This window comes from Centroberyx affinis, unplaced genomic scaffold, assembly GCF_046629955.1.
Source record: "Centroberyx affinis isolate AG114_WGS23_722 - 3 ecotype Tasmania unplaced genomic scaffold, CSIRO-AGI_Caff_v1 ptg001245l_1, whole genome shotgun sequence".
Taxonomy (NCBI): Eukaryota; Metazoa; Chordata; class Actinopteri; order Beryciformes; family Berycidae; genus Centroberyx; species Centroberyx affinis.
This window is the reverse complement of record NW_027279756.1, coordinates 490,680-517,187: the sequence shown is the minus strand read 5'-3', so window position 1 is coordinate 517,187 and position 26,508 is coordinate 490,680. Positions and strand designations below refer to the sequence as shown.

The 26,508-nt window shown below is 41.1% G+C and overlaps 2 protein-coding genes across 2 annotated transcripts; one reads left to right on the top strand and one right to left on the bottom strand.

The window, feature by feature from the left end:
* Positions 1–4,019: 4,019 nt before the first annotated feature.
* On the top strand, positions 4,020–8,382 carry c1galt1la (core 1 synthase, glycoprotein-N-acetylgalactosamine 3-beta-galactosyltransferase 1, like a). Its single transcript, XM_071524876.1, has 4 exons — positions 4,020–4,199; positions 5,165–5,434; positions 5,859–6,523; positions 8,040–8,382. The coding sequence occupies exons 2-4, from the start codon at positions 5,212–5,214 to the stop codon at positions 8,379–8,381; spliced, it is 1,230 nt and encodes a 409-aa protein (XP_071380977.1). The 5' UTR covers positions 4,020–4,199; positions 5,165–5,211; the 3' UTR covers position 8,382.
* Positions 8,383–9,644: 1,262 nt separating this feature from the next.
* tac3a (tachykinin precursor 3a) lies at positions 9,645–11,577 on the bottom strand. The gene is made up of 7 exons (XM_071524877.1): positions 11,494–11,577; positions 10,983–11,098; positions 10,789–10,885; positions 10,484–10,513; positions 10,326–10,379; positions 10,134–10,200; positions 9,645–9,775 (listed from the first exon to the last, which is right to left on the bottom strand). The coding sequence occupies exons 2-7, from the start codon at positions 11,082–11,084 to the stop codon at positions 9,757–9,759; spliced, it is 369 nt and encodes a 122-aa protein (XP_071380978.1). The 5' UTR covers positions 11,085–11,098; positions 11,494–11,577; the 3' UTR covers positions 9,645–9,756.
* Positions 11,578–26,508: the final 14,931 nt, after the last annotated feature.

Genomic DNA, 26,508 nt, shown 5'->3' with positions numbered 1-26,508 from the left:
AGACCTTATTGTATGCATTTCGCATCAAAATCTGGAGGAAATGGGCGTGGTAAAGATGATGTCTCAGGGGTACGGATGGGCAGCAATGGCCCACGATTTCACTGATTAACACACCTTCAACCACAGAGGAGTAACTGAACACCTGGGGCCGCATCCACAAAGCCTCCTAGTACTAAGAGTTGGTCCTAGTGGTGAAATTCCAAGAAAACTCTGAGAGTGATGACGTTTTCTAAAAATTTCCCCTTAAAAGTAAGACTAAATCCTAGTTAAGATAAAAGCTATTCACAAAGCATCTTAGCCCTTAAGAGAGCTCCTAAGGTGGAAAACTGTTAAGAGTAGAGAGGAGGACTTTTAGGAGCTTAGGAGTTTCTTAAGGAGAGGAGAAAATGGCTGAAAGACGCAGAAAAGACGCATTAACGCTATTATTATTATTATGAAAGTTATCACAATGTTAAGATATTTAGCAACAGGCAAACAGTGCAGCAGTGATAATGCAACCACATAGTTGAATAATTACACAAACAATCACAGCTCCTTCACAGCCTCATATTGTGAGGCAACCTATTTAATTCCCACTGGATGTGCGCACCGTGCAGCAACAAAACAGCAGCTATGGATATAGCGAGTTTTCTCTGTATTGATGGGACACATGTCCGCATCTTCTGCAATATAGCCTACTCTTGTTCAAAAATCTTATTCATATAGGCTTGCCAATATAGTCTATAAATTATACTAATACTACTGAGTCTTGAGCCATTTTCACCAAATCTTAACATCAAATTAGTAAAGTATAATAACATTACTGCATTCGCCCAAATAAAGGCATAATGCGTCAACCTGTGAGAACCGTACAAGTATTAAAAAGTACCGTTCGTATGGTTTTTAAAGATTTTGTCCAATTATATTTTTGATAGTATAAGCAAACCACGCGTTAATATCGAGTAAATTGTGTTTTATCTTGTGTGATTCCTTGTGTTCATTCTGGATGACAAAAAGAGGCGTGTTGATTTTTCTTGATCAACCAATGACAGCGTCCAAAGAGAGCATCACACCTAGCAACGGGGTCAACCACACCTCCTCACTAAGATAAAAGTTATTGTCAGTTCCTTGCTCAGAGTTGCTCTGAGAACTTTCCTAAATCACTCCTAAGCTAGGACTCCTTGCTAAGGGATTTTAGGCTAAGATAAGAGCTCTCTGAGAGGACTCTCAGAATGTTTGTGGATAAGGCCCCTGGTGCAGTCTTTGGGTGGAATGAAAACCTGCAGACTCTTGGCAATCCATGGTTGCCAATCCCTCAACGGGCTGATCCTGGCAAACGGTGACAGGAAAATGCAGGCTGAAACAACAATAATTATTAAAAAAAAAAAAAAAGGATAACAAAAAACACAATACTTACTTGTGAATGAGAACAAGTCAAAACTCCAAGCGGTCTCCAACCATGTGCCATGGAGGGCCAAGAGTCTGCATGGTTGAAGACACAAGCAGTCACCCAATGAAGCTACTGGTCGGTTGTGGTCCGGACCAGTCAGTAAGTGGTCCGTGGAGTGGTCTTTTTGGTCCTAATCCACCTTCTCCCTTCTTTCTCCTCCTTTGGCCGTGTTTGCAACCCTTTTGTTAGCCGAATAAATGTAGGAACTTATAATGCTTTGTCTATTAAATATATTCTATTATCGATTATGCCTATATTCTTATTGTTGCACTGTATTTTGCAGTTTGTGTGGTTATACCTATCTATCTATCTATCTATCTATCTATCTATCTATCTATCTATCTATCTATCTATGCATAGGATATGTGAGTAGCTATTTTATTTATTTCATATTTATTTCTAAATATGAGGTGAACAACTGGTCCGTGGAGTGTGAGTGCAGGTGAGTCACTTTCATTTCGTGTGCTATTTTGAAGACAGTCTTACTAATAGCTATAAGTTTATACTGGTCGGTGACACAGTGTGGGTTAACAGACCACTTTGTGGTTGAATGAGGAAACGCAAGCTGCTTCTCACCTTCTGGGAACAGTTTGGTTTCACAGAATTGGTTTAAAAATAATATTGTGGAACCGAGAAATGAGCTACACTGCATTCATATTGTTTTAGAAATATTTTCAACAAAAGCTTTTCTTGAAATTATGGCAAAGACATATAGAGAGATGGACATTTTACATTTGCCAGACACTTGATGTAAGATGACCAGTTCAGGCCTGTTAAGGATTTATCAACAACTAGATATGATCCCAACTGAGCATTTATGGGACTCTTAGACGGTTTCTGAGGTGGCATTTTCCCTACATCGCATGAATGATTTTCATTCATGTTGCATTTTCCTTTGCCTGTAGAAGATTAATGAGCCAGGAGTCTGTCAGAAAACACACCCTACATCACCTCAAAGCCACCATTACTGAGAGTTGTGTTTACACTGGTGTTTCACTTCTATCGGCCATACTCTATCTCTTTGTGGCTCCCTAAATATGATCCTACAACTCTTCTGTAAGGCAGTTTCATGTTGTTTTATTCCATAGCTGAGTGGGGAACCGTTTCAGTGTTTCAATGTCAGTTGTGTCTTTGTTTGTCATCTTAATTTTTTTGTTTTGTTTCTTTTGTTTGTTTTGAGGTGAGTTGAAGCCATTTGGAGTCTCTGTCTGTGTTTTATTATTGTGTTTGTATTGCTGTGTTTTTTCATCACTTGACTTTTGCGTTTTATCACTGAACAAATAAATGAAAATATAACCAAAAATGTGGGTCCCTGGATATCCATCGACTCTCTTGTTTAGTGCCTGTACTATCCAGCTTCTCAGAAAAAGTGCATTGTCTAATATGACTATGTCTGTCCTCTTCACATTCTAATCCGTTAGTATAAAAGCAATAATAGCCCTATATGTGAGGATAAGGCTTCAGCTCAACATGTTGATTTTCTATATGTTGTTAGGGAGGACATCTAGTGGCCAAAATTCATATATCTCTCTTCATCTCTCTCTCTCTCTCTCTCTCTCTCTCTCTCTCTCTCACACACACACACACACACACACACATACACACACACACACACACACACACACACACACGCACACACCAACACATAGGATCTAGTATCTTCAAATTCAACTCTTTTTTTTTTTATCCATTAAGTGTTTTAAAAATGTTCTGAGAAAAAATTCTATGAATAAATCTCAGATGTAGGGCTGTTTTCTCTTGGAAAACTCGTGGGATTGCAAAGAAATAGAGTCATTGTATGCAAGTGGTGTGGGCGTGTCACAATGGTCTTGTGTGCCGCTACAGCTGGATGAAAACTTTGTAACTGTACTATGGTTGACCTGATCCAGTCTAACATCACTGAGAGAAAAAACTAATCTGTAACTCTTCTAAGGATTCTGATTTTTTGTGCATGTGTGTGTGTCCTGCCGTGATCTCAAATGGACAAACAATTGAACCCCATTTGGTAAGATATTGTCCCCATACTCCCACATGTTTATTGTTGTTGCTGATTTAGAATTGAATTGTTTAACTGTCCACACTGTAGGCAACGGGAGATTATTCTTGCCATTCTTATACACTCTCTGATTAGAATAATTTCAAGAGAATTTAATTACAGAGAAATTAAACTATTCCTCATTTTGCTGGGGGCCTCCTGGAGCCCCCTTATGGACCCCTGGGGGCACCCGGACCCCACTTTGACAACCACTGGGGTAAGGGCTGGAAATGAAAACTCTTGTTTCTTTACTGTTTACTTTGATTTGTTCATATCTCTGCTTTGTTATGTAAAGGAAATTATTATCAGATTCAGGCAAATATTGACATCATAAATCATTATCATAAATGTCTCATGTAAATTATGTGAACAGTTAGCTGGTTCTGATGCGTTTCAGAACGTGAAAGGCAGCTTCCTCGATACGTCACCGAAAGCCAGCCAATGAGAGGCCGCTGTTTCAGAGCTTAGCCCGTGATGCTGAAGAATGCAAATTTACAGTAGCTTTCCTCCTACTAATCATGTCTTCTCCTGTTTCGCGCAGCACAATAGCGGCGACTTCAGCAATATATCGACTGAATGTAGCCAATATGTGACGATATAACAGGTGTAAGCTCATGCCGTCTGTCCTAATGGATAGGCTAAATACCATCAAGCAGGATTTTAAAAGCATTATAGCTTTCGGTGCCTAAGGAGTAGCATATCGTGCTCACAAATGACTGACCCCCCCCAGCAAAGGTAAATAACACATTTCCAGACACATCTCTAAAACAATTATTTTTGTTGACTTTAAAGATACACACATCTGCGCCAAATGAAAGCTGGATAATATCAGGTTTGTAGACATGGAGCTGCGAATTTCCGTTATATTCACATGGCCTTATTTCGCTCTGCTGACATAGAATATCAGCAATATCATGTCTTGTAGGCGATACAAATGTAATACCTCGATTAGGGCTAAGGGAATGTAATTTTATTTATCGTAGGGTAATAAAGGGTGAAACAAGGGGAGCACATTGGTCAGCCAGTGTTTAAACAGGCTTGCCAGCAAGTCTATGCCATGTTAATCATTACCATCTGTCTCGATATGGGGTCCTTAACCTCAAATATGTGGCCGCGCAAAGACTAAACCTAGTGAACATTTTGGCAGTGTCACTGTCTGGAAGTCCAAGTCCACAAGTGACTTCACTGACGAACTCATGACCACATATGACTGTTATAATACCAATTGCATTAGAATACCAATATGTCCAAATACTGAAAAGGAGGAAGAGGAGTCATGCTCAAAATGTACTGTAGTTCTGAAACTATTTATCCAATATGGTTGAAAATGTCTTACATTTAAAGCTGACAGTGCATACTTAAGCCTCATAGTCATTGCAACTTTTCATTTTATACAAAACATCAAAATTTGTCCTGTCCAAATTCCTTTAGAGCTTACTGTATTACCAGATTTGTGGAAAATTATTCAAGGTCCTTCGAAGGTCCTAACAATAATAATCTACACACAAATTCAGAGCATGTTTGGCCACTTATGCTTACATAAACAGACATAATTCAGTGTGCGACTATCAGTCTCATTGGTCCAAAATCTAGCATTAGGCCTACTTACACTTGTACTTAATGGTACAGAAGCAAAGTTAATATGATGATCAGTTGGAGAGGGAACTAGACCTGTTCAACCTGATGTGCTGTGGTTCCAGGTAGACATGCTACAACCTGCACATCAAGGAGCTAAGACAGAGTCACCATGAAGGGCACCAGCTCCAGATGGGCCTTCTCCCTGGGCTTCCTGGTGGGGGCCTGCAGCATCTACTTCTTCCTGCACCAGGTGTGGTTCGAGAGGAGCTACCCGGTGCTGTCAGAGGCCCAGGAAAAAGCCGCAGCAGTGGGGGAGAGACCAAGCAGTGAGAACACCAGCTGGAGGAAGGAGGGAGCTGCTCTCATCAACCTGCTCCACCCTCACCATACAGGTGCTTTATATTGCCCTTTCACACAGATCACTTAGTATGTGTAGGGTGACAAGTGTGTTGCGGGACATATTGGCACTGCAAGTGAACTCAAATGTCTCAGTAGTTTTTTCAGTAATCATAGGACTCTATTCAGTAATAAAAGGCAATCATTATTTCTAACATTACAGGTTTGGATTTCCTATCAAGGTTGTCCAAATTTAATTTAAGATAACTTTTTCTGGAATAAGAACATGTGTAAATGTCCCTCATCCATCATAGCTGAATTTTGAAAAATGTGCTATTGTTAAAGATACAGTTTAATTAAATGACTGACTGGCTGACTGACTGGCTGACTGGCTGACTGGCTGACTGGCTGGCTGACTGGCTGACTGACTGACGGACTGACACGTTGTTCTGTATTGTACTAATTGCGGTGTCCCTCTAGGTGAGGACAGCCGAGTGGCAGACAAGTTGTACCAGAAGGTCCGTGTTCTCTGCTGGGTGATGACAGGGCCTTATAACCTGCAGAGCAGGGCCCGCCATGTCAGGGCCACCTGGAGTCGACACTGCAACGTGGTCGTATTCATGAGCTCCATGGAGGACCCAGACTTCCCCACCGTGGGCCTGGGCACAAAGGAGGGACGCGACCAGCTCTACTGGAAGACCATCCGCGCCTTCCACTATGTCTACGAGCACCACGCCCAGGAAGCAGACTGGTTCCTGAAGGCGGACGATGACACCTTTGTGGTGGTGGACAACCTGCGCTGGATTCTATCAAACCACACCCCCGACGAGCCCATCTACTTTGGCAAGCGCTTCAAGCCTTATGCCAAGCAAGGCTATATGAGCGGAGGGGCAGGCTATGTGCTGAGTAAAGAGGCCCTCAGGAGATTCGTGGAAGGTTTTCGGACCAAGGTGTGCACGCACACCACCCCTGTAGAGGACCTAGCGCTGGGGCAGTGTCTGGAGAAAATGGGTGTCCTGGCTGGGGACTCAAGAGACACTTTGCAGAGGGAAACCTTTCACCCGTTTGTGCCAGAGCACCACCTAACAGGAAAGTTCTCCAAGAGTTTCTGGTACTGGAGCTATTGTTACTACCCAATTGTTGAGGCAAGTCCCTGAAAGTCTCTATTTTATCCTTCAGCCAGACACAGTGTACAGTGCTGTGAAATTGCATAACTTGTTAAACAGCTGTGAAATTAAACAAATTTGCTTCATACTTGTACTCAAATTTCAGCACCTAAAATATGGCCCCATTACTGCTTAAAGTGTTTAAGAGAGTTCCTTGGTTAGACAGACCTCCTTTCTTCTAAGTTTTGCTCCTGTGAGTGGATTAGCCCTCATTAGAAAGGGGCAAGTCAGGTTAGGAAGGCATACTGTGAGAGGGTGAACCTGTTTGTCGAAAAGCCTTTAATATCATTAGTGTACATCTGCACCTAAAGTGAGAGAATTATCCCTTCTTTTATTTTGAAAGGTTGGTACTTTTTGCCATAACTGAGAATGAGTACAAAATGTATACAATAAATATTTTGCTTTTGATGAATAAAACATAATGTAGGTGTTGTTGTAAAGGATACATCAGAGGGGAAATGACTAAATTAATGAATATTTAATTATCTGGCCCATTGAGAATTCCCTGCATGACCTTTGCATTTCTATTCACAGAGTGAATAGAAATAGAAATGAGTTTGATGTTTAAGTGGATGATTGCAGCAGAGACAATGTCCTGTCAACAAAAGGAAAATTGGTCAATTTGTTACTGATGATGCAGCTAATTCATTGTGCTTTACAATTGAAATGAGACAGGTCCATTATTGATTCTGTCAGACAGTGACTGCCAGTGTATATGGCAATAGGCCTGGTGTAAACAAGCCACTTTGCCCTGGGTCTTTGTACGGGAAACAAGAAAACAAAGGTATCTTTAATAATAAGATAATTATGTTTTTTTATCAGACTGTACAAATGGAAAATTAGGTTTTCAGAGCCGTCAGCACATGTAGATACTGTATATAACAAGCTAACATACAAAGGTGCTACATGTAGCATTTTTATACATTTATATATCATTGTCAAATTAATTGCCATACCTTGGTATAGTAACCATAAATAAGTGAGACCATGGCCAAGACAATTGGCAAGTGGCCAGTGGCTTAAAATTAATACCGCATTTCCCAGAAACCCTGTTGCTTCCTGTTGGAAACAGGATATTGCAACTTGTTCCCCCTTCCCCTCCCTGGTGTCACACTGCATGCATTTGTTTTCTCTATAACATCAAACATGGTAAATATGGTAATATATCATATTTTTCCATCGGCTTTTCACTCATTCCACTGACTATGAAAAAATCTTAAAGCTTTAGCTCTGTTTGCACTGGAACAACAGCGCCTTCTTTTTTTTTGTGCCATAAAACAAAATCCCTTTGTGCTGTAAATCCCCCGAAATTTGACCTGGTAAAATAAACTGATTGGCAGCGGTTACGGTAATTATACAAATGTCTCCAAATTAATGTGGTAATGATTTAATGATGGTAAAATGATACATGTAGCATCTTTGTGGTGTGCTGTAATACAGCTGTAATATGTGTGTTGAACTTTTTATAACCTGTGTGTGTGTGTTACTTCCTCAGGGTCCACAGTGCTGCTCTGACCTGGCAGTATCATTCCACTATGTGGAAGCAGAGCTGATGTACACACTGGAGTACTACACCTACCACCTCCGAGCCTACGGCTATAGAGCGCGCTACCGGCCCTCAGCACCCCAGGGTGTGGGCCTCGGCCCACAGACAGCCATGACAGCTCGACTTAAAGGAGTGGAGGAGGAGACGGGCAGAGGGAGTCACACAACCCCAGCCCTCCCTGTCAGTGGGAATCAAGCCAAAGTGGAGACAGACACAAGCAAAGAGGAAAAAGACAATCTAAACTCAATCTCTGAAAACAGGACTGCAGTCACACAGGACAGGCAACACTGATTCTAACTGTGCTTGAAAGCATTTTAACTGAGATTTGTCTGATTTAACCTATATAAGAAGAACTTGTGGCCATTTTCACCCTGTGAATGGGTGAGCGAGGCTGTGGTAGAAAGCTCAGTGACATTGAAGTGTATTGCACAGAATGTTGCATCACTGTTTTCTTTTGACATGGCATCCTTGATCTATTCAAAAACATTTCCAGCCACTATAGCACTGTAATTGTGTGGCTGGTTAAAACTTAAATACAGCAGCTCCTGTTGGCTTGGCTGTCTTTAGCCAAGGGAAATACTTGGTTTAGCTTAATTGCTTTTGACACATCAGAAGTATTGTGAATTAACACTATCACAGATGTGTGTTTGGTTTGAGGCTGGAAGGGGTTCATTACAATAATAGAATATTATTCTGATCTACTATATAAGTAGTATGTGATCTGAACCGATAATATCAGTAATATGAAAAGGTTTTATCATCCCTGATTCTGACTTTCTCTTGAAATGGGTAACAGCAACAAACGGCAGTGCCTTTGTCATCACTTTAAAGTATTTGAAATATTTAGCCAGTGTTGTTTTTCTGGTTGTTAGATTTTTATTCTTTTAATTTCATTTTGGCTTTTTGTAGCAGCATGCAAAACGACTGATGAATTGCTTGAGCCTTTGTTTCTCTGTCTGCAGTCTGTCTGGACCCTCGTTTTTCTGTATGAATACTACGAAAACACAGTTCAATGGTTACTGCAGATTTCAAACCCACAGCCAACAGTGAAATGTTGTCTTTCGGTATCACAAACAAAAACTGTTTTGTATAAAATTGAATTTTCATTACCTTTGAGTGATATGAGATGCTCTGATACAGAGGAGCATCTTTGCACAGCTGTACTGTGCTCCTGTTCTACAAATTGGGGTGTCAGCCAACACAAACATTATTCTTGATGAACACACAATTATGCATAACTGCAATGAATCCCTCTTGTCATGTCATTTTATATTACCCAGCAGAAAACATTGTAGTGGATGTGATTAAACAGCAATATCTGCAATAGAGTTGAGCTTTGAGGATCACCCAGTCTGTATAAACAGCTGCAGCAATAATCCAACAAAATGTTAAATTAATAAATTATTTACAAAAATTATGTTTATTTGGAACTTTGGAGAAAAGAATACTATGGTAAAGAAATAGATTGTATCAGCTGTTACTGTTAATTATGTTCGTCTTCAGATAAAACATATACAAACTGTATAGTTTATAGTAGCTGTCATGAGCCATCTGGCAGGTGTTTGTATCAGGCCTGTTTTGCTGTTTCCATAAGTTGCTTGTTTTTGTATTCTCTGTGATCTTCTGTCATCTTAGCCAGATGAGAGCGTTGGTTCAGTATGAATGTCTATAGCCCCCGACGAAACCTGGAACAAAACATTTACAATTATACAGTAATATATTCAGTATTCCTATACTTGTGCTTTTTAAATGTGTAAAATCTTACTTAAATCCAGTGTAAAAAAAAAACGATAAGTAAATATATTTGCCTATTAGAAATACATATTTGTGGATGACACGGCATACAGAGGGAATATCACAGGTGTAGTCTTGTGGATCAGCAGTGTGAGTGAACACTTTAAACCTTGAATTATAGACATGTTCAAAAGCCCAGGTATTCTATAGGTTTTACCCATTAACCAGGCTGAGTGTTAATCTTACTTTGCAAAGTGGTGGACAGTGGGTGATGTTCCATCTGCTGGGTGAAAGAAAAGAAGCACTCACCTCAGTCTACACTTGTTGAGGAAAATGCCTCTCCTCTCCGGGTACTCTCTCCTCCAGGGACCATTATCTGTGAGAGGACACATCAAAAGGTTGTGCCATAAAGATCCATAGTCCATATGGGGAACAGGGTGCATAGTCTGAATAGCATTCACAAGTGTCAAATAGCCACGACAAATAACAAGCCACACTCACCAGGCTCTGAGTTTCTCCTTCCCATAAGACCAACAAAAATGTCATGCATCTCCCCTGATAAGAGGAATGAGAGTGTCAGTAAATATTGTGATTTCCTTTGATTTTATAGACTAATACTAAGAAAAAGTCATATCATTAGAAAATTATAAATGTCTTACTTTTTTGTGGTGACTGTACAGCATTTGCATCTGATAAGAAAAAGAGAAACATATGATCACCTGCTTAACCTAAAGCTATTCAAATCAATTGCCACGTTCCGTTTATTTTGGTGTATTCAGCTTCTGCTCCTCTCTTGAACTTAATTGCATTTTAAAGTAAAATTCCTGGATCAAATTAAATTAGGATTAACCAATTTAATCTACCAAATCGAACATTTTTTTTAACACAATAGTCAGTGGTCTACATTCCGTTCAATCAGTCCGCTCGTCATCACATGTAAGGAGGTTGCGGACAGCGGACTCACCGGCACTTCTTCTGCCCATCAGACCCACAAAGCTGTCATAATCCAAATCGCTGTACCGCTTCAGAATGTTCCGCTTGAGGTTACCGAAACCTATGGTCTGTTGGAGTGACGAGAAGCAAATAAGTCACAGTTTCTATTTTCAAAAGACAAAAAAGATAGGCTATCATACTGCTTTTACGCGCCGGGTAACATACATCTGAAGTTGATCTGCGCGAGCCGGGCTCCTCGCATCTGGACTGGCTGTATCGGAGTTTCATGACGAGAAACAGAGTCACTAGCAGCAAACCTCTTCTCATCTTCTTTGCACCACCTGTGCAAAAATGTTCATCGTGTTTTCATTAGTTTCCTTATAGGCAAAGGATTTCGATCCGTTTGCTGAAAATTGCCCTTTCACTAAGGACCCTACTGCACCTGTTGCGCATAAGCTGCTGTGCGCTTGATGCGTAAAAGCGCACGGAAAGGTTTACATAGATATAGTTGGTGAGGCTTATTTTTATTGTAATCTAGGAATATTTTTTTTCTCTCACTGGCAAGCATTCATTAATTTTAAAGATTAAAATATTATTGTTATCACACAGTCAGCGCGTGTTGCCTCTCCAGATAGTCAATGTAAGTATATCCATTTCTTGAGAAAGGCATGGCAACAGCTGATAGAAATAAAATTGTAAACATTTCGTTTTAAGCATTTTAAAAATGCATTTTTACCTGTTTTCTGTAGAGCTGATAATTTGGTGGAAAAGGCAACGTCGTGCGCCCTGGTGCGGAGTGGAGAGGGGACGGATAGATCCTGCAGTGAGATCCGGTGAGGACAAAGTGAGGCGTCCACCCTTTGGGTTATTAAATAATAGCCGGCTACCTGCGTAACTCCAATCAGCAACTGAAGCGTAGGTGGGGGATCAGGTCTTATATCACGTTTTGCTGAAGGCCTCTTCTATATAGCCTACTCGTTTTGATGACCAGTGTAATGCTAATAGCTCCTGCCCTCTATTCCCAAAAAAGAACACCGTGATCTTGCCTACGTCAGAGTCCGTGTAAATTCGTGGACATTTTCACAAGCCAATCCATGGAGCTTTTAAACTTTAAACTTTTTCTTAGTATGCTTTCAAACGGCACAATAGGCTTTGACGAGACTGTGATGCTAAATCAATAGAAACAAATACCTAGCTTCATCAACATAATTGATCTTTTGCTGATCGTATCGTTTGATGAGTCAAAACCTGAACTAGTCTGCTCTTAGTACAGTAGTCTCAATTGTCCATCTCCTTGCCAACAGCGAAAAAGGGTCACATGCTCCTCAAGGTGCCTTTCCACTCCACTGACCAATTGGCATGGCCATTGTCAAGATGCTAATCTTTTTAGGAAGTAATTATATAGATAGCAGCTGCCTCTGCATGTCACCATAGAAGATGCATGATTGTGGATGCATCATTGAACTGTGGGTTTGCAGTTGATTGCCGAAGACCCATCCACACAGAAAATAAACACCTTGCATGCTGTCTTCTTCTGGAGAACAGTGATTGAGGCTTAGATTAGTTGACACCGGTGATTGATTTCTACCGTGCTACGACTTCCAGTTAATTCAGAAGAACATTATAAATGTTCGACACAATTTATTATAGGTACAGTGTGTGTTTTAATACAATTTTAACAGAAACATCTGTATATTTTTGCCAAATGAGCCAAGCATGGAATAGATGTCATGACTGAGACTAAGCAGAAATACAGCCACTGCAAATAAGACTTAGCCTATCTAAATACGCTAATTCTCCTAGAGATCAAGTTGTCACGAACAGACTTCAGACATTCGGAATTGTTTGGACAGACAAATCCTCATATAGGTATTGACACAATGATTGACACAGGATCTCTGTTACTTTCAAAGGGCCTTTGAAATTGTTTTCTTGGGCGCTAAATTTTCCTAAATGGCTCTGACAGGCGTGGAGACCAAATGTCTATCTTGCAGCTTGTCTTAGGCACAGATTGTGTGACCCCCTTCATACATTTAGCTCCAAGCACCACTTAAATAATGTAATTATAGATTGGCTCTGGCATAGTAATAGAAATATATTTTTCTATAACAGCAATTGGCAAATAAATGCTCTCCACCCCCCGGGAAAGCAATACTAGTTGATCTTGAAAGCAGTGCTATGCACTGAATTGCCGCATATTGATCTTAGCATGCTGGAATGGACAAAACATCCAACAACTGATCTGAATTGTTGATTTTCGTATTATGAATCATAAAAAGCCTGTTACCTACCATATCATACTTCTACAATGAAGCGACATCAGTAGCTGAAAGCAACTGAAATCACATGGTCATACCAAACCTATAATTTATCTTGCAATTACCCAAGCGATTACACTTCTATTGGTGTTTGTGGACACATATCAGAATGCAAAAGAACATGAATATTTCAGTGATGCAAAGTTTGAGATCATAGCTGTAAAGCAGGCGAGGGGGAACAGATATCAGTGGCTGTAGCCTCAGGAGATGGAGGCCTGACAGGTGAGGGTTTGAGTCCAACAACAAAGGACCGGGCAGAAATCCAAATAGTGCATTTCACAAAAGGTTAACACTGCTATGTTTTAGTAATGACATCCCATTTCCATATTTGTCTAGTTCCTGTATGTAGTAGCTGGGGGTGGGGGGAGGAGGGTTGCAGCGGTGCAGGGGTCCGGGTGGGAGATCTGACAGAAGTGGGGAAGTCATTAATTGCATTTTTACATTATTGATGACTGTTTTTTCCCTCCTCCTTGGTAATCAAAGCGACCCTCTCTGTGGACTAGCAGAGAGCCCTGGGAGAGAGAGCCAGGGGCTGTTTATCCACTACATGCCTCTCCCAACCCGAGGGCATATGGATAGACTAGATGGAAGTCCCGCTATACATCACACACCGCACTGCAGGTATTCATATGCCATGGATTGCCGAACAATATGACATGCGCCCTCTGCTGTATCGAGACATTTTGATTTCATCCATTCCCTGCTCCCGACTCACAATGACAACTGTTGCACTCTCACTAGAAGCTTATAGGTCATCAAGCTGTACCAGGAGAACTATATTGTTAATCTGGTTATATAATCCTCATAGCAATTCTGATTTATACCTTGATTTATCATGGCAAGATACAACAGCTGATCACAACCTTTTTGTGTCATTCTTTATATATATATATATATATATATATATATATATGTATATGTAGCAGGTAGTTTGTTCAGATGTATCTTTTTTTCTTTTTGTGTCATTTTAACAAACATCAGCTTGTTTCCGTGGCTAACAGCTTTGGCTCCACTAACACGGCCTGGACCACCACAGAACCATAAATACTTGAAGAGGATGTACAGTATGTGTGTGGGTGTTTATGCACATGTTGTTTTCATGGTAAATGTGGATTTGCTATGCTGATGCTCTGCTGCGACAGAGCACAGCAGCAAAGCATCAAACCTCTGGATAATTTTTACTTGTTTCAGTGCGGCCTTTGTTTGTAACTGAATGCATTCACAACCATCCAACAAATAATGACTCATGGAGCACTGCTTTGTTTTTCCATGTGCTATTGGATTTGATGCATTTGAGATGGAAAGGGACAAAGTTTGAGGTTATTGATGGTATGTTTCAGCAAATTCTGACGTTCTCATATGAGCTTTCCTTGGAGCCAGGGAGAGCCGGGGCGATTGAAATATAACATATGACGTACTGAGCAGGATGTTCACAGTTGGCTCAGTAACAGCAGGTAGCTCATGTTGGCTATAGGTGCAGTCTGAGAAAAGGCACAAGACAGCAGACACAATGGTTCCAGTCCTGATGTCACTGCCTCAGCCCTCATGCCAAGCTCATTGGAAATGGGGCGTGTCGTTGCATGCCAAATTAGCTTGAGTGCTATAGCATCACGTGGAGCTTCCTGCTTAGAGCCCCGCAAAGTTTCGTGCTGTGGCCTGATGCTCAGCAGCATGAGAAGAGGAGCAGGTAAGTACAGTAAGCCCATTGTATACACTTCTGAAATCTCCCATTCCCCAGGTTTAATAGTCAAAAGTGTAATTTACTTTCTCTGGCCGTCACCATTCCCTCATCCAGGCATTTATATACCACTTATCTGTGAGCTATTATCAGCGTATTTATTCAATCATACACAATTTCCTCTGATTTCTATCCTGACTAGTTTAACAGCTCGATTAAGTGATCTTGCTTCTTTGATCTCCCTTTTTCTGTAATGCTCGCTGAACTCTGTCCTCCATTGATTAAATGGACTGAATGGATTGAGGTAACCTTGCTGTGGAAGTCACGCGAATAAAGAGAGAAGCAGAGAGTGAATATATTGATATGACCCCAGAGACAGGAAAACTGTGTATGTGTGTGTGCGCGCTCACACATTTGTGTGTTGATTTGTCCGCACCTGTGTGCACAATTCATGTTTGTTTTCTCTATCTCACATAACTTATTTAAGTCACCTACTCGGCCAGGAACGTAGGAAGGCCACATCAAGCTGATTACACAAACCTGTAAACGCAGTCTGGCAGCTCAGTTTGTTTGAAAGTCCATGTAAGGACATGATAATACAGATTCATCCCTCTGTGTAGGCTTGTATTTGGTGGAGGAGAGCAGCAGATAGAGCCTGGAGTACAGTCACACTGTTATTCCTCTCCCCTCTCTCTCTAATGGAGCTGCCATTCATCCATTTGTGCAGGCTTTCATGGCCTGAGAGGGAGAAGATAAAGTAAGTTCCACCCTGGAGTAGAGAGGGGACAGTGACGCCACGGACCTAATATGGGAGAGACGTTATGAAAGAGTGAATGACTACAGGGAGGCAGAAAAGCAGAGGGAGAGTGAGTGAGTGAGTGAGTGAATGAGTGAGTGTGAGAGAGAGGGGGGGAAAGAGAGAGAGAGAGAGAGATGAGATGACAGAGATGTGTGTAGAACTTGCAGGGAGCAGATATGTCTATATTTATATACAGAGCAACAGTGGACGCACAGCATGGAATCGCTGGTCAATAGGTCCAGAGGGGGTTGATATGTGGTGTGTATGTGTGAACGTAGTAACAGGGAACACACTCCCTCACACACTCTCTGGCCATCCCCGCTGTTCGTTGTTGCTTGTGGCGACATGGTGACTAAAATAAACGGATCTAGAGGATTCCACGCCTCACCACAGCAGATCTAAGACGCACCTGTCAATAATTGAGTTAATAGGCTCTAATCAAATGGAGGAAATTCAACTTGGGGTCCACTTTCTACTCCTCCTTGGGGCATGCAAAATGACTTTGAAGGCGACTCCCTCTCCTCCCTGATCTCTGACTCACAAGTTCTTGACGTGTCACTTCCATCTAAATGTTAATTTGAAGGCTGTTTCTTTAAGACTGGCATAGATGCTGATATGATCTGAAAGTCTATTTGCATTGGAACATGTGGGGTATGTGCGAGCGGAAACTCTGGCATTGCTGAACCAGAGCACATTCTTGTTTTTCAGTGTTTCCCAGAGAGCTCCTAAAAGTGTTTTCGTGTTCGCTCCTTGTCAAAAGCTTTTTGTCCACTTTAATCTTCTCTCTGTGACAATAGTCTTCAGTGACACGCACTGGAGAAAATAAGACACTCCGATGCTGTTTAGGCTCTTGAATCTCTCTTTTTATGTCAGGGAACAGTTTTGGTCCCTCTAGTAACAGCATTGCCTATTTTCTACTCATCCAGTGAGAATGGTGTGTGCTAGTGATGGGAAGATACATTAGCATCCTGTTCATCATAGGGCAATCAGTGTCTCTTCCCCTTTGTCCTAGCTAGTACATCCTTTTGTTTGATGTGTAGTCAATAAAATGGGAGACATTTGTCAGATAGTCAGACATTTGAGTTGTGTCTTCAACCATAGAAAATGGCTTTCTATTTTGAAGTAGTGCAGGATCAAAAATAAGACGAACTTGGGGCATGGTTAGTTAAAAAAAAAAGGGTTTTGCTTTTTAATTTGAGGATATTTTAATGGACTTGGAAATGCCATGTCTATTAACCTTTTTGTTTTTCAACGGACTGCTGAATGCCTCCTTTTTTCTACTGTGGAGAGATGTGGGGTTTAATGTTGTTTGAATATGATAGCGCCTTCATGTTATATTTATTTCCTCTGCCATTTGGTCATTACTCTGTTGCCAACTTTCCAAACCTTTTGGCTACTGACTGTCAGTACTACACACAGCTTTGTTTCTGCATTCTGGTTGGATATTGTCCTTTAACCTCACTGCAGTCAGTGAGACAGGGATGTCTGTTGTGCGGACATCTATGTTTGAATCCACAGCCTATGCTCATAACCAATTGCTTATATTCTCTTCCCAGTCCCCATGCTTAATTTGATCACATAGCCAAGGTAAAACAATTTTGTTGGAGTAATGACTACATTAATCTTACAGAACTTGGATAACATGAGACAAATGAGGACCCAGTGGAGTTTGGCTTAAGGTTGCAATTTATCATTGTCTTACATTATCTGTCTTTGTACAGTCCACACATATCAGTGGTTTGCGGAGGGTGGTAAACAACCTCTGACTGGAGACAGGTAAAGTACTTTGGAATATGTATTTTAAAATAAACCACATCAGAAATCCATTTGGGAAGTGCTGCTGGCCACTGCACCTTCTGAGTAATGCCTTGTAAAAGTGTAAAAGAAAAGTGCTGCTCTGAAAAAAAAGCTGTGAATACTGTTTTAGTTGTGTTTATGTGTTTGTGTGTTTGTGTGGGAGGTGGGCTAGGGGTGTTATGTGTGGTGTACATGTTTCCAACACATGATAAAATGGAAAAATTAGCACTTTGAGTCCCCACGAGTGAAAAGAATGAAATTAGGGATCAGCTGTCATGTGGAGTAAGGTTTAAAGTGTTAAAGAGTTTGTGTGCAAACACATGCATACAAAGCCTTATGCATATTAATTGCCAAAGCAATCAACAAAGTATTTGCTCTAATCAGGACAGGTGTCAAATCTCTCTGTTGTCTTGCTATAGCTGCAGGCATTCAACCTGTTCATTTGTTTGGTCTATTCGTAGAACTATAGCTTCAAGCTTTCTGTTTGTCAGGTCAGACTGATTCAGGTCAAGCCACTGAGCTGCCAAACGGACCAATCAGAAGCTTTGTGTGTATGACTGAGAAACTGCAGCCCACCTCTAATGCTGTAACTGCAATAGAAATCACTGGCACTCAAAGTTTTTCTGAGTTGGCGCCTTCTTGAGAGCAGGAAACCTGGGCTAGGCTTAATTGATATTCCATATTGAATCCAGTGTGACCAAAGTGGTAGAGTGTGAGGTGTTGGAGGCGGCTGTTTACGGGGCTCTGGGTGGGCGATGGAGATGCTACATAGAATTTACCGCTCATTACCATGGTGAGAGTGAGAGCAGCCAATATCGCAGTTGAGCTTGCATCATGTCTGGATGCTGGACTGACTGCGCCCCAACATGACCTCTCTCTGCTGCTTATTGCATTCTGTCCTGCCTGCTCATCAAAAACAGGGCAATGGAAATTGTGGCATCACGGGGATCAAGGTGTGCGACATAATAACCGAGAGAGAAATTGGAAAGCACTAAACACTTCACGATTGCATTATGCACTCACTGATTGAATTTGAGCATTTGATATTAGGGTCTTTGTGGTTTGCTACTCTGTGATGTCTGTGTGTGTGTGTGTGTGTGTGTGTGTGTGTGTGTGTGTGTGTGTGTGTATCCATAGGCAATAATGACGACATGACAAAGCTATTTAATGAAAGAATATGAATACACACACACACACACACACACATATACAAACACCTACCGAACTGCACATGTTTTATTCATCTAAGATGTGACAGACACCCATGAGACACTGAAGAAGATTTCCCATGCCGTTGCCGGAGACGCTATAGGCCAAATTGATCTCTGGGTCATCCCAGGCTCTTTTCCATAGCAATTACCATGGTCATTTCCTGGGGGGTTGATTAAATCCTTTGTTCCCCATTTGCTAATACAGCCATTAGGTGCCATGTTGGATACTTGACAAGCTGTTACAGGTTCGAGTACATCATCAGACACCATTGGCTGATAACAGTGCTCACTGCCTACTCAAAATTGCAGAATTTCAAAACAAAACACAAAATTGGTCACATTGTACTTTACATAGCATGCTTATATTTGCTTATATTATTATTTGTTGTTTCACATTACAGATCATCATGGTGACATATAGGGCTATGCCAGACAGGAACAAAAGTGACTCCAGCGTAAAGGTCATTTTAGAGACAATAAAAGCTTTGCTGGGAATGACCCCAGGCATTTCTGTGCTCCACTCCATCTCTTTCCACAGGAGACCAAGTCAATAAAACACATTATTCATGGCTGCTCACCTAATTTGGTGGCTTCTTTACCTTCAAGAAACAGTGATTATTGCTTTCATGTTATGAGGGGTCAGCTATTGATCAATTCAGATAGATCAAGAGATTTATTCTGAATTATACTGAACTGACAGTTCACATCTTCATCTGAAATGCTGCTGCCCATGAACGGGGGATCTGAAGTGAAGTCAAGGTAGCTTGGCGGTGCACCATGGCAGAACTGCTGCAGGTTTTCCAGGTTTGATGGTATTGCAGGACAGCAGTTGATTTATGAATTTACTTCCCAGCCCGCCCCATGGCCCCAGAATGAAAGCTCCTGCTGGTGGCTCCGGCTGAACGTGGTTTCAGCTCCACGGTTGTAGGGAATGAAAACAGAACCAACAATGTTTGTGCTGGTTAAAAGCAATAAGCTGTGAGAGGCTGTGCTTTACAGTGATTTTAGAACAGCTATGAGGTGTTGTAAGGTGCGATGTGAGCACGGGCTCAAGTGGCTTATTGCTTTTGTAAAATGGTGGTAAGACACTATTGTAATGAGAAAAGAAGACAACATTTTTATTTCATATTTAAATAATAAGTGTTGTTTTCCCACCAAGAAATATAGTTCTCATACTGTATGAGGTGATTTCCATTCCATAGTTATGCGGTCACAGGTTGCGTTTATCAGGTATATTACAACGGCAATGAATGGGCTATTTTTGTGTATGTGTATGTGTATGTGTATGTGTATGTGTATGTGTATGTGTATGTGTATGTGTATGTCAGTTCATGTGTGTGCTTGTCTGTGTACTTGTGTGTGTTCCCAGTAAAGCAGGTTTTTTCTGTGCTGTGATTATTTAGGAGGAGATGGCATCCTGCTGATTGTTCCGAGCTGTCTTCCATGGAGCCACAGACAGAAAGACAGATAAAACGCCCACAAACACACACACACACACACACACACACTCACACTCTCGCACACACAGAAGATGGATGGCCCAGGGCTCTCCTCTGTAAGTGACAAGTGCCATCCATAACAGGCAAGCTGGGGCTGGTAAAGTGATTATGTTCATAACACACGGTGTCCTGGTAAACACAGCTGGCACCATGTCTGTCACGCTAGACATGAAGGTAAATTGCTCACTCTATGTAAAATTATGGATGGTGGTTTCAGGTTGGTCTCAACATAGAGGGTTGTCAGCGACATGAGAGATGGATGGACTGTGCCTTAATTCCACCTCACTTACTGTAGCAGCAGTGACTGTCTGAACCAGTGGATGTCTGTGAGCGCTAAGTATGATGGGAGAGATAAAGGACGGAACACTGATAAGATACTAAGAGAGCACTTTAAGTCTATCATGAGCATCGGCAGGACATTATAAACTCATTTATTATGACATATATCACTGTATCTGAGAATCACATGTATTATAATACATTATGAATCTGGTATAATGAGATTGTTATCTGATTTAGTCATGTCCTGATTCTAATGATTGTAATGTGAATATAATTTGCTTGTGATGATATAATCCCGAGCAACATTCCATGTGTTAGTGACATGAAATATCCACTAGTGTTTTTTTTTTTTTGTTTTTTTTTAATGTATCTCTCTATGATCTCTCTATGATCCACTGATGAGGGAATGTGAATGCTTTTAGCTGGGTGTCTAGACAGTGATATGACAATGGTCTCAAACATTTTGTGTCTTATGGGTAGTGGAAAGGAGTGACAAGGTGGTGAAAGGGAAGAATATAATGATATAGAAAAACTACTTTTTTTTTTTTTTTTTTTACTTTTTGTAAACCTTTCTGATAAACTGATATGGCATATGTGGTTCCACTGGATGTCTAATGTTGCAATGAACTGAAAAGGTAAAATAATGATTGTGCAGAATTTGCTGCTGTCGAGAGTAGCCTGTCTGAAATAAAACGTTGCTATTTGGGAAAACCTCTCCAAGGCTGAGTTTTATATTGATTATTTTAACTCTTGCTACTTTGTATATCAGTAACTAAAAAGCTTTTGGTTTGCTCTTCTCTCTGAACTTGGTTATTCCTGCCTCTCTCGAATCTCCCTGTTATCTTGTACTGAAGTTAGTTTTCAATCTCAAAGACAAAGACAAACACTTGTTCAAATGTCTGTTTTTTTGAGTGTTCATCAAACAAACCTTGCGGTTTGATACAGAATATATGATTACAGCAGAGTGTGAAAGTGAGATAGAGCTTGAGACCTAAGGAGACCGAGAGAGAGGCGTTGGAGGAGAGAAAGATAATTAGCGAGTGGCTGTCACAACAGGATACTGCTGAATGACAACATTATTTGTTTCCTTCCGTCAGTAACCCATCATCTAATTAAAAGTGGCGCCCTATCTTTCACATTACATCCAACGTCTGACCATCAAGCCTCAGTGTCACTGTTCCCCCACCTCCCACCCGCTGCACCATCAGTTTCATCACCATCACTTCCTGAAATGCTCCAGGGTTTACATTGCATGTATTGTGGGAGATTTAAATAGAAAATACTCAGGAGGACATCTGTGAGTCACTGTGCCTTTTGGGTAACCTCATCAACAAAGCACTGTACAGTATGGACAGTAGTGGATCAGTTGGGCAGTATACACTGTGTGCACAGTATGTTTGAGCAGATGCTTGGATGCCAAGAGGGTTAGTGTTAGAGAGTGAGAGAGACTTGCTTCTGAATAATCTTTTTTTTTTTTCAATTTGTGGCATAGACACAACACTATTGAATCCCTTTTGTTCAGTGTTTTACTGTAAAATACTTAGCATCAGTTACAATTCAAGTGAGAGTGAATAATGTTGAACAACATTGTAATTTTATACAGACCACCTTGAAGAAAGAGAAACTTGCGAGTTGAGAAACTTGCGTATGTACAGTACAAGTTCTTCCTTTACTAGTCACAATCCCCCTCAAGGTTAAAAATCAATGCAACCACATTAAGTAAGATTTCAGCAGCCACACATTTTATTGGACTGTCTCTATTCACTGCTTGTAGACATTTAATTAGATTCACTCCTGCCATGGCCTGTATTGACTGACATTAGCGTCAGTACTAGAGAGCAGCTTGCCTTGACCGCCCACTCCGCCACAAAGAACTCCAGACCATTCTCTCTACAGTCTCCTACAATGGCGGTTTTTGTCTGTGGCTGCTGCCATGCCAACACAGCTGAGCCACCCAGCTGCTGTCAGCTCTGCCCTCCAACTATTAAGACATTACAAAGGCATCTGGCGAGAACAACATATTGGGTAACTGTCATTTTTGAGCCCTTGAGGGTGAGCGTAATAGACACAAGCTGTAGTTACATGCACCTATGAATATTGTATGATGCTCCCCTTGCATCCAGAGATTACCTGCAGGAATGTAGCTTTATTGATGCCTGACCCAGAATGTGAGTTTGGTTATTGTGTGAATTGTTGAGGATTGACTCAATTTCCCGGTAGAGCATAAGATATTAGTCAGAGGACCGATCCCTCTTCCTCCTCTCTTCCTCGGGTGTCTGTGCTGTGTCTTGAGCTTGCAGCAGACTTGCTACAGCCAAGTGAGCATCGATGAATGTTTGTCACAGCGGGACGTTGCCTTTAGTCTGAGTGGGAAGACACAATATAGAAAGACAGCGAGGAGGAATGAAAGTGTGGTAGCATGAGGAGGCACGAGGCAGTTGGATAGAGGCAGGGAGGGAAATAAAGACTGAGAATCGGATAGGAGGCAACTGTTTCCTTCTGAGATGGGCCCACACTGTCATGTGTAATTTGCAGGCTAGTAGGAAACACTCAAGGAAGGTTATGAACAGGTATAATAGCCCAAACTGCTACAAAAGTACAATTGGCCTCCACATGATTCCTTGATTTGGCTATTGTAAAGGAAATGGGTTTGGTGACTCCCCTGCTCCACTGTCTCTTTTCTCTCCTCCCAGAGTGTCTGTGGATATTGGATTAATTATCTCCTCAGTGAGGATGCACCTGAACCTGAAACTGCTCATTGTTTGTGGCGGGAGACAGGAGAACACAGGCCTAGTCTTAGCTGTAACACTGACACACCTACTAATGAGGATCTGTTTTTATGCAGATACTGTGCTGCCGTGCCAGTTCACTGAGGTTCTGGAGATTTTGCATTGTGATCACATGCTTGAGGTTGTTCACTCTTCATCTGCTTGTTTTCTCAATGACTGGTTGAAATGCGGTATGGAATGTGTACACAGTTTCAGTCGGTGACATCTATTTGCTCATAAGATGCAGTACCTCATAAAAATGAATGGTTGCTGTGAACTTTTTTCTTTCCAATTATTTGGATTGTGTTTGGTTTTCCTTTGAAGTCTGAATGTGTTTTCTTTGCGAGTAATCATAATGAACAGTCATTCTATGGCTACTGCATATCTGGGGTAGAGGAAGCCCCCCCCCCCCCTAGTAATGCAACATGCAGTGTGTTGTTTGCATAATGAGAAGCTGAGGTGTGGGAGAACAGCTTGGTAATTCTGTGTCTGATGGCACATAGACGATGACAGCTAGGACTTCTATAGTTTTATTCCATAAAATATGTATGTATTACACTATGTATCTACCAGTTACAGGTATGGGGAAGAGTTAGTTCAACTAGTTTAACTACATTTGGCAGTACTTCAAATCTTAGCATTTCCCTTTCTAGTTAACTACTTTCAGAAGTTAGGAGAGAAGGACATTTCCGCCTCTCGTTTCTACTCTGACTCTTCCCTCATTATCTGCAGTCAAATTATAGGCCAGCACCCTGTGAGTAATTCATCGTCTTCCTGAAGCCAAGGTTTTTAAAAGCACATTTAGTGTGTAGTGTTTTTGTTTTCAACCTGTGTCAATCTCCTTCAATTGCTTATCATTAACAAGTGATTCTGCATAAGGGTTCGCTTAGGGGCCTTAATATTAAGCCTCCTAAATGTGAAGTTCCATATTAAAGAGTCACAGATTTCATGAGTCAACAAGGTGAAAATGTAGGTAAATGTGACAAGAGATCCTTGAATTCCTGCTTTTCAATTTATACACTGTTTGCTTGTAATTCTAATGCAAATCTCTCACATCTCTTATTCTCCGAGCTTATCTTGTCCTGGAAAAGAATATGTTATCTAAATTAGATTGAAAATGCGTGTACAGCTTGCAATTATAATTTTGTCCTGCACAAAATTGATCTGGATTGTTTTTTCTTTTCTTTTTTCCAGTTCTTAGGATTTTTCCCCCAATGGCTCTGAATTCAATAAATGTATTCATCTGGGTCCAATTAGCAAACACTGGCTTTATTTTTATATAACAAATTTCTACCAAAGCTCCAATGCTCTCAACTTGTTTAGTTTTTAAAGAAATAACTGCAACCTTTATCCTGCACAAACACAGTGTGTTCCCTCTTCTTTCAGATAGTTTGGATTTTGCCCCTGAAGCTCTGAATTCAATTAGTTCATTAGTGTCTTTGGTCCAATAACAAAAGCACTGGATTTACATTTTTTATATTACATTTTCTGTAGCAGCTGCTAGTTCTTGAACTTGTTGAGGTTCTCATTAATCTTTCCTTCCTTCCTCGCTTGCTTCCTTCCTTCCCTCCCACCTTAATTGATCTGTGAAATCGATTTTTGATGGTTAATCTGCATTAATACAATAAGATATGAAAGCCAGGTCATCCACCCTGACCATGGAAAAAAGACTTTCCGTCTGTCATACAGCATGTACAACATAGCATGTGGGCTTCATACAACTACTTCAGAATATTCTCTACTCCCTAGAGAGCGAGAGAGAGAGAGAGAGAGAGAGAGAGAGAGAGAGAGAGAGAGAGAGAGAGAGAGAGAGAGAGAGAGAGAGAGAGCGAGAGAGAGAGAGAGAGAGACAGAGAGAGAGAAACCAAAGAACATGCCTACTCTGCTGACGCAAAGATTTCCATTTAGAAAGGCACTGATTCCAGATTCCATTTGAGGATCCCCATCTGACCATCTCACTGTTTTATCTGACAATCGCCACATGTCAGCGCATGAGGCTCTCAGGATCAGGTCAGCTCGGCCTGCTTTTAACAGCTGTTCAAATGCACAACTGGACTCACAGGTCTACGGGCGGTGAAAACATTCCCAGGGCCAACCGTTGTGTCTTTGTTTTCATGAATCATGATAATGTGGTGTTGCAGAAATGATCACATGAAAGATGAGACATAGCATAACGATTGAATTTTCCAGTTGGAAACCTAAACGATATCGCGCTGATGTCATTGCTGTTTTCCATAAAAGATTGTCAGGCCTTTTTTAATGGTCTGTAATTAAAATGACTAAAATAAACCTTCTAATGAACAGAATGTGTGTATGGACAAAATCAGATGACATGCCATGGTATTATAAATGCAAAATTGAGAATTCCAGTAAACTAGAATGAGTCAGAAGTAAAAAACAACAACAAATGACTGAATAATATTGCAATAATATGTTGCATGTGGAGAGTTATTTCTTTTGACAAACCGATGCTTATCTGGAATGAAGCCTATATATCTCAGCGTGGTTAATCTGTCTAGTTGCTTGGGACTGCAGCACTGCAGATAACACATTACCGTCTGAAGATCCATCTTTTAGAGGTGACATTTGACTTTTTTTTTTTTGGCTGCAGAATCACATGGGTCATTGAGTTTTACAATGTCTTTGAAGATCATGATAATAAAGAAAGTACAGCATAGCAACCATCTGCCCCGTCTGCTTGTGGCCTTTTCTCTACCATAACGTTTACATGCTGGACTTTTATCTGTGTCTACAGATCTGAAAGGGCAGCAGTAGAATATATATGTATTCTCTTGAGGGCAATAGCTGTTTAAACTGGTACTGAATGTCCTTGATTGTCTTCATCAGTCCTAATAAATCCAAACTACCGCAGTGTAATATAAGCTTGATATGGATATAATTTTGACTGCTTACTATGCACTGTACAGTATGTTAAATATAATGGGTATGATCTGGGAAAGGAGCTACATTTGTTCATACTGCACTGCACTGGTACAAGGGCTTTCTGCACAGTCATGGCAGTAGCACCATCTAGTGGCTGAGGTGTGTATTGTCACAGACTGAACCGAGAGCAGCTGCTATGAGTGACTGCTGGTGGCAAGCTGTCAGTCTCTTTAAGAATGCTTGAAGCAGGAAGACCCACATACTATAGTCCCCCGGGCCTCGCATGAAGGAAGTCTATTATGGGAAAGTAGTAACGCTCAGCAGAGAGTACAATGCTGCTCTTCATCAGACAGCACAATGCAGCACCAGTCAACTACGCCTCTTCCCGCTGTCGGCTGTTCAGAGAAGCTTCAGCAGTCTCTGGTCCCAATTGAGACAAATGGTTCATTAAAGCTTTTCTAAGTGTTCACTAAGTCTTTGAAAGACCTTTATTCCGTTTTCTGCAATCCCTACAAA